This window comes from Calliopsis andreniformis, chromosome 9 (genome assembly GCF_051401765.1).
Source record: "Calliopsis andreniformis isolate RMS-2024a chromosome 9, iyCalAndr_principal, whole genome shotgun sequence".
Classification (NCBI taxonomy): Eukaryota; Metazoa; Arthropoda; class Insecta; order Hymenoptera; family Andrenidae; genus Calliopsis; species Calliopsis andreniformis.
In genome coordinates this window covers 3,360,482-3,368,714 of record NC_135070.1, presented here as the reverse complement: position 1 = coordinate 3,368,714, position 8,233 = coordinate 3,360,482, and the positions used below count along the sequence as shown (strand labels likewise).

The following is an 8,233-nucleotide window of genomic DNA, read 5'->3' as shown; positions in this document are numbered from 1 at the left end:
ATCAAAGGGAAATAGGAATAATTTTAAAGATTTTAAAAATCGAATAAAATTTGACAATTTAAAAATTATAGCAATCGAAACAAGTTTTTCTGAGAAATCTAGAAGTAAGGTAGGGCTGTTACATTCAACTATGTATCTACTGTGCAAAGCTGGTAAGGTTGCACCTGAGACACATGTTGACATAGCAATAATTTTCCGTATATAGGAAATACGTCGATTCAATTTGTAATTATGACCACTTTGGCCGACAATATGCTACGTCCGAAAGTGTATCTGAAATCTAATGGTTCCATGTACTGTAACCATACAGATTCGTATTTTTTCCAGATATAACATTTCCAGCTCTGTACAGTGGAAGCTGTTGTAAAGATTCTAATTATCAATAAATACACCATTATTAAGTTTATATACAATATTTGGTTCGATATATTCTCACGAATTCTTATCATCGACGGATTCACAAAAAATAAGCATCTTTCCAAAACATATCCAAACCTTTTTCCCAAAATTAAATCATGCATCAGTAATCCATATTTGTCTCATTAAATACGAAAACAAAGCCCACTGTAACGAAATCTAACGAAGAAATCTTCTATTCCGATTTTCCTAATTTCACTAGAATTCAACAAATAACTTTGACCAACGCTACATATTCACCCGTCCGCAATGCTGTTGCATTTTTTCCAAAACAATTGTAGGAGAGCACTAATACTCTCTACGTACTGCATACCTCACGAATTCGGAAATCCCATTGCAATCGCGTTTTCCCTGTCCAAACTCACGGGGCGCAGGGTATGAATATTGGAGATAGCCGGTACATCGGCCAGGCAAACAGGAAGGCTATAATCTCTGCACACGTGAGCGTTATACGCGTGCACGTGGCACCGCGTTAACGCGTCCAAAATCGAGACGGTATACCCAGTCGAGGCGCGGTCCATCGATGAGAAGGAATGCCGAATTTCGATGGCGTACCGAACGACGACAGACGAATAATGATATTCCAGCGTTTTCCGCTCCGTGTGCGACGAATCGTCGATTCGACGATAGCTTTCGTTAGACCCTGTGCATCGGCGTGAAATCCAAACGATACGTCCCCGATTGATCGACTAGCCACGGGAGACGGGTAACCAAAAAAAAAAAAAAAAGGGGGAGGAGAGAGAAAAGGGAAGCAGAGGCAGATTTTCTCTGCGTAACCAGACTGATGGAGGTTTACGATGGCTGGACGATGGAATTTACTGCTGGTATAAATCGACGATGCCGCGAGGGGGCAAGGAAAGAGGGAAAGTGGCGAGGAGGAAAAAGTTACGAGCGTATTCTCGATATCTGAGTCGTTTGTCGACTCGCTCAGCCGATATCGATTACGAAACTTCCGGTTAAATGGACGAGCCGGCCTCGTGTTGATTTCTGACGCTTTAGCAGGATGACTTTGCGTTTGAAGCGACATGCGATGCTATAACGGGGAAGTTAACAGGAATATACAAGCCTCAATGATCAGCAAAATGGAGTTGGTTATTGGTTACGTCATAGAGTAGAGAGCTTGGAAGATAAAAAGGACTTTTAATGTTACCTTTCGATTGTGACGTAGTCTTCCTTGCTTTCTTGTTTCGTAATAACCCGTTATATTTGTGATACTAAATTAAGGGTCTGTACGGTTCACGATTTCGTCTCGCGAATCTCGGGTTGTCACTCGCCAAGTTAATATTGAGTAACTGTTTCAAATTACTTCGGATAGACCTCGACGATAAAGTGTAATATGACTAAAGTTGAAGAGTCCGATTCGATGACTCGTTAGGTTAAAAATCGACAAGTCCGAACGATGACTTGCGATCCCCTGTCGTTACGTTAGAAATCAACTCGTCCGAATGCCGACGTGTTATCTTCTGTTTTGAAATCAACTAGTCCGAATGACGACGTTTGATCTTCTGGTTTCGATTTTTTCGGAGTTCGCTCTTCATCCCCTTACAACCCCCAAAACGCCCGACTCTAAGGGCGTCACCGATTTTGCACGATGAAACAAAAATCGATATTAATTGGCCTTCGACCGAAAGAAGGACGATCCTCCTTGTCACCCTGACGGGGCAAAGGAACCGCCCCCGATCTCCTCGCGATGAAGGTGGAGGAGACCTCGCCTTCATGTCGAAGGCCGCGAAGATTGGGGAGGAAGAACGAACCCCGGAATAGCGTGGCTCGAGCGGGCCCACGCGCGTATTTTCCGAATCTTTTTATGGCCGTATTGTCCCGCTAGTCAGCTCCGATCCTACAAGTCCGAAAAGGATGAGCTGGCGAAGGCACCGATTGCGGGGCAATACGGCCTTCGATGGTTATTAGGGAGGAACACTCCGCTCGAAGAAAGCACGAAATTACTTTATTCGGCCAGATGTGGATTTTTAGAAATATGAATGAATAAGCAAGTCCTTAAAGAATTCGGATTTCCACATCTGGCAGCAATAAATGCGTTTGCCTCTTCGAACGGAACATGCTCCCCCCGTTGATCAATTAAGTTGATCAATACCTTACTCGATATTCTACAATAAATCGGAACTCGAACGGTCGTTCCGTTATGCAATGTTAAACGGCGTATAATACAAAAATATTATTAATATTACTTATCGCTAAAATATCGACTAATAATTGTCTTTATCCTGATGTCACATTGTGGATTGGAAGGGGTGCCAGACGTTTAACGTTTCGACGGTAAATTCCGGTTGACGTCTGAACGGTGACCGTACGAATGATGCCATCTTCGCCCGGATGGACCTCGATGATTCGCCCGAGATTCCATTGCAGCGGTGGCAGATGATCGTCCTTGAGAACGACAATGGTTCCCATTTTGATTTCGTGCGAACCCTTTGTCCACTTATGTCGAACGTTTAAGTGGTTAATGTATTCCTTGTACCACCTTGACCAAAAATCTTGTTTCACCTTTTGGATGTGCTGCCAATTTGACAGCCGATTCGTCGGTGTAGATGTGAAATCAGCTTCTGGCAAGCTCGTTAATGAAGCGCCGATCAAAAAATGTCCAGGAGTCAGAGCGACTGGATCGTTTGGGTCAGATGATAAAGGAGTTAAAGGACGGGAGTTCAGGATAGCCTCGATTTCTGTCACAAAAGTAGTAAATTGTTCGTACGTGAATAATTCTTCACCGACGACCCGCTTCAGGTGATGCTTAAACGATTTCACGGCTGCTTCCCATAACCCGCCGAAATGAGGTGACAAGGCTGGCATGAAATGCCAAGAGATTTCTTTTTCATCAAGAAATCGACGCATCCCTTTGTCGTCGCGTAGGGTTTCGTGAAGCGCGGTCAATTCATTCTGAGCGCCAATAAAATTTGAGCCGTTGTCAGAATAGACATTACGGCAAATTCCTCGTCGTGCGATGAATCGTTTTAACGCGGCGAGAAAAGCTTCGGTCGTTAGATCGCTCACGACTTCTAAATGAATAGCCTTTGTAGCGAAACAAATAAATACCGCGACGTAAATCTTAATTCGCGTACGGTTTCGATAACGCTTTTCTTTTATGTAAAAAGGTCCACAATAATCGACACCGCAATTGTGGAACGGTCGAGTTTCGGTAATTCGATTAGCTGGCAGATTACCCATTACGTAATTTACCGTAGGTGGGTTGACGCGAAAACACTTGACGCAATGCCGGACGATTTTACGTGTAATGTTTTTACCATCGATAGGCCAATACTGCAGTCGTACGGTGTACAGTGTTGATGTTATGCCTGCGTGATAATTTTGTACATGTGCTCGACGAATAATTAATTCCGTGACATGATTATTTTTCGGCAATAGAATTGGATGTTTCTGAGAAAACGGTAAATTTGAATTTCGAAGTCGGCCTCCGACACGCAAAATTCCCTTATCATCTAGAAATGGATGCAACGATAAAAGCTTGCTCTTCGGATGTAATTCTGTATTGGCCTTTAAATTTTGAATGTCCGATGAAAATGTCGATGCTTGAACTGTGCGAATGATACAGTCGTTTGCATTTCGGATTTCATCGATTGTAAGAGGTCCGGTTTTCCGGTTACGAAATCTAAAACAATATGCGATTATCCGACGGAGTTTGACAATACAAGAAAACCGGTTAAAAATCTGATCGCTAGTTTCGGTGGATGTTGCTAAGCACGTGATTTTTCGCGATTCCGGAACGTCTGACGATGACTCGAACACAGATTCTGGCCAATCCGATTCAACGCTAGTGAGCCAATTAGGTCCGCAGTACCAAAGTTTGTTGGTCAAGAATCTTGATGCCGTGATCCCTCGCGATGATAAGTCGGCCGGGTTGTCATTAGATCGAATATGTCGCCAAATTGAAACCTCCGTTTTCGTTTGGATTTCTGCAACTCGATTTGCGACAAACGTTTTCAATGTACCCGGTGGCCTTTGTAACCAATTCAACACAATAGTTGAATCTGTCCACAGACATACGCGATCGATGTTGCAATTTAACGCTTCGCGGACCGATACATACAGTGACGTTAAGAGGGTAGCGCCGCATAATTCCAATCTTGCGAGACTGACAGTCTTCAAAGGTGCGACTCGCGATTTCGCACACAGCAGACTTGATTTTATATGACCTCGCTTATCGATGGATCGAACGAAAAAGCACGCGCTATATGCGCGTTCGCTAGCGTCGCAAAATCCGTGTAACTCGACTCGGTGACCCATGCGTTGCGCAACATGACGTTCGAATGTTACGTTATTTAATCGCTGAAGTTCCTCTTCGTAAGTTGTCCATTCCGTATGGAGGTTGGTCGGTAAAGACTCGTCCCAGTCGAGTTTCAGTTGCCAAAGTCGTTGCATGAAAATTTTTGCCGTGATGGTAATCGGTGCGAGCAAACCTAGAGGGTCAAAAATCTTCGCAATTGACGACAGTACGGTACGTTTCGTGTGTTTCTTCGACGATGGGAGATTAACCGAATAATTAATCGAATCTTGGCGTGCGTTCCACGTGATTCCAAGCGTTTTGATTCCATCGATTTCCCCGAAGAACTTGGGATGTATCTGATCTTCAGACAATCCTGATAGTAGGCGTGGGTCGTTCGATACCCATTGACGAATATTAAGGCCTCCACGTTGAAGGAGATCGATTATCTCGTTTCGTAATCCTAATGCTTCATCGTAGGATGATGCGCCGGTCAGAAGATCGTCCACGTATAGATCCTGCTTCAGGATACTGGCAGCCTTCGGACAGCTGTTTCTCTCATCGTCCGCGAGCTGATGTAAACATCGGATAGCGAGGAATGGAGCCGATGAAAGTCCGAAAGTGACAGTATTTAATTGATAGGTTGATATCTCGTTGCGATCGTTCCTCCACAAAATCCGTTGATAACGCCGATCTTCTGGTCGTACGATGAATTGTCGGTACATCTTCTCTATATCACCGGTTATCACGTATGCGTGTATACGAAACCGTAATAATAAAGAAAAAATATCGTCCTGGATGGTAGGACCCACGAGTTGCGTATCGTTTAATGATATTCCGGAGGTGGTTTTCGCTGAGCCGTCAAAAACTACCCGAATCTTCGTCGTTGAACTCGTGGGTTTCATGACCGCGTGGTGAGGCAGGTAGAACTCGGGTGCGTCAGGTGCGTCTACCTGGCTCATATGGCCAAGTGCAATATACTCTTGAATAACGGCTGAGTATTCTTGCATCAAATCAGGGTTGCGTAGAAACTTGCGTTCTAATGCTAAGAATCGATTCAACGCGTGCGATCGTGAATCTCCCAGATTCTCTTTATTTCCGTTGAACGGCAGTGCAACAACATAATGTCCTGTTAAGTCGCGTCGAACGTGGGTCAAAAAATGTTTTTCGCAAAGCTGTTCTTCCGTGGAGAAATGCCGCTGTCGTGGACCTTCTTCAATTTCCCAAAACTGTTTCAGGTCGAAGTTCACCGCGGTGACGAATGTCTTCCGAGTTGTCCGTGGTTGGATGGCTGGAACACTCCCCCCGATGATCCATCCCAGTTGCGTCTTTTGTAAGACGAGAACCTCGTCGCAATGTTGGTTGAGATGGATTTGCCCGATGCTTAGACAGGTCAAAGTCGGACCTGTGCCGATAAGCATGTCGATGGCTGCGGGTTTATGAAAATTCGGATCTGCCAACTTTATGTTAGCCGGGATCTGAATCGTCGTTCGATTAATTTGTACGTTTGGCAACTGACTCGAAATCCGCGGGATTACAAAAAAAGTCAGGCTGCGTTGATAATTCGATGTCCGTGACTTGATTGTTGCTTGAACGAGTTTGCTCGTGACGGTATTCAACTCGTTCAATGTTTCGATGGCCACGTTGAGCTTCTTTGTGGGAAGCCGTAATTTTGCCGCAAATTTTTCGGTGATAAAATTTGCGTTTGAGCACGTGTCCAACAGGGTCCTACCTTCGATTAACCGTTGGTCGCGATCGAAGACGGTAACGATGGCGGTAGGCATTAATCCGTGGGTCGATCCCTCGGCGCTAGACGTACTCTTGGACGCAAAAATTCGGGGACTGTTGATTGTTTGGTCTAGTCACGAGTGTTGCTGAGACGGGGATGCTGATCGCGACGCTGCATCATAATGCAATCGCGTGTTATGCATTTGGTTACAGACGCGACATTTGCCTGCCTTGCATTCCTCGGTCGTATGATCGTCCAGCAAACAATTAAGACATAATCGAGCCTTTCGCGCTGCCTCAATACGTTTTTCGATTGGGAGGCTTACAAACATTTTACAATTAAATGTCGCATGCGGTCCATTGTTGCAGATTTTACAATTGCCTGTTGCTTGTGTTCCGAGTTTCTGCGATTGTGCAGCTCGCGTTTCTACACGTCGCAAATTTGACGGTTGTGAGTTCGCGGTGGTAACAAACGTCTGTTGGCGTTGATTTAATCGCGATGATGACGGTGGAGGATTACGCATGCGATTTGTTTTTACCGACGTTATCGGTGTTCGCTCGTGGTTCTTAAACGCGTCCGATTTAAAATTCGATGTGTGCTTCGCATACGACACAGATTCGTAATCCTTGCACTGATGCGACGTTATGTGCAAGAACTTAAAAATGTCCTCAATTTTGGGTACCTTAGTATCGGATAGCGTTCGCTCCCAGGTCTTGCGCGTTTCCTTCGACATCCGCGAAATTACGATACTCACGAGGATATCATTACCGATATCTGCCCACGAACGTCCCAAGGCTTGCAACGAACGCACGTGAAGTTGCATATAACTTGCGAGATCTCGAACCGATTCCGATGAATCGTCTGTCATCATGGGAGTATCGCGTAAGAGCGCGGCGTGACGCAGAACGAGAGCACGCTTGTTGTCGTATATCTCGACCAGATGTTTCCACGCGGCTTCGTAATTATCCTCGCTAATAGTAAATGCGCCGATAGCTATTTCGGCTCTTCCGGAAAGAGACAGTCGTAAATAATTTAGTTTTTGTATATTACTCAATCCGGGTTGCGAATGGATCATCGTATTGAACGCATCCTTAAACGTTACCCACTTTTCGATGCGGCCGTCGAACTTGGGTAAGTCGATTTTCGGTAGACGAACCGGTAAGGAAAACGATGAGCCGGACGGCGCTGGGGAATCACGTACGGATGGATATCGTTCCGGAATATTCGACGCATCTTGCAATGACCTTTGTAAAACGATCGCGGCTGCTAATGCATCATCGTATGCATTCATCACATCTTCGCGCTCGCTCTCTATTTCTTCGAAATTGTCTTCAAGCAGAACTAACTCGTCTATATTCGCATTGAACGCCGTAAACAAATTCCGTAATCGTTCGATCCGCTCTTGTAATTTTACACGTTCTTTCTCCGAATCCATGTATTTCTCGACAAAATTACTTAAGGACGTAACTTGTGCCTTGAAATACTTTCGTTTCTGTTTCAAGTCACGTATGCGTTTGGTGACTTGGTTAGCATTTGCCTCAAGGTTAGCGGTCGCCATGATTTAAGCAAAAATCGAGGTAAGGACAGAGGAAGGAATCAAAAACGAAAAGGTGTCGATCGGTACTTCGTGATTACGAGCCTACCTTGACGTAGTCTTGCCTGGTTGCACTGATGCCGAACGTTGGTGCAGACGATGACTCCAAGCGAATGGATGATTTAGCTTCCTCAATCCCAATGTCCAATAAGTCCGGTGGGTTGAACTCGATTGTCCGAAGTTGACTTCTCGAAAGCGTCCAAGTCGACTTGACTTTCAATCCAGTGATGTCCAGACAAATGTTCAATCACCTTTA

The 8,233-nt window shown here is 44.9% G+C and overlaps 2 protein-coding genes across 2 annotated transcripts; both read right to left on the bottom strand.

The window, feature by feature from the left end:
- Positions 1 to 2,637: 2,637 nt before the first annotated feature.
- LOC143183302 (uncharacterized) lies at positions 2,638 to 6,438 on the bottom strand. Its single transcript, XM_076384827.1, has one exon. It carries the CDS (start codon positions 6,436 to 6,438, stop codon positions 2,638 to 2,640), a length of 3,801 nt encoding a protein of 1,266 aa, XP_076240942.1.
- Positions 6,439 to 6,516: 78 nt separating this feature from the next.
- Positions 6,517 to 7,941, bottom strand: LOC143183301 (uncharacterized). Its single transcript, XM_076384826.1, has one exon. It carries the CDS (start codon positions 7,939 to 7,941, stop codon positions 6,517 to 6,519), a length of 1,425 nt encoding a protein of 474 aa, XP_076240941.1.
- Positions 7,942 to 8,233: the final 292 nt, after the last annotated feature.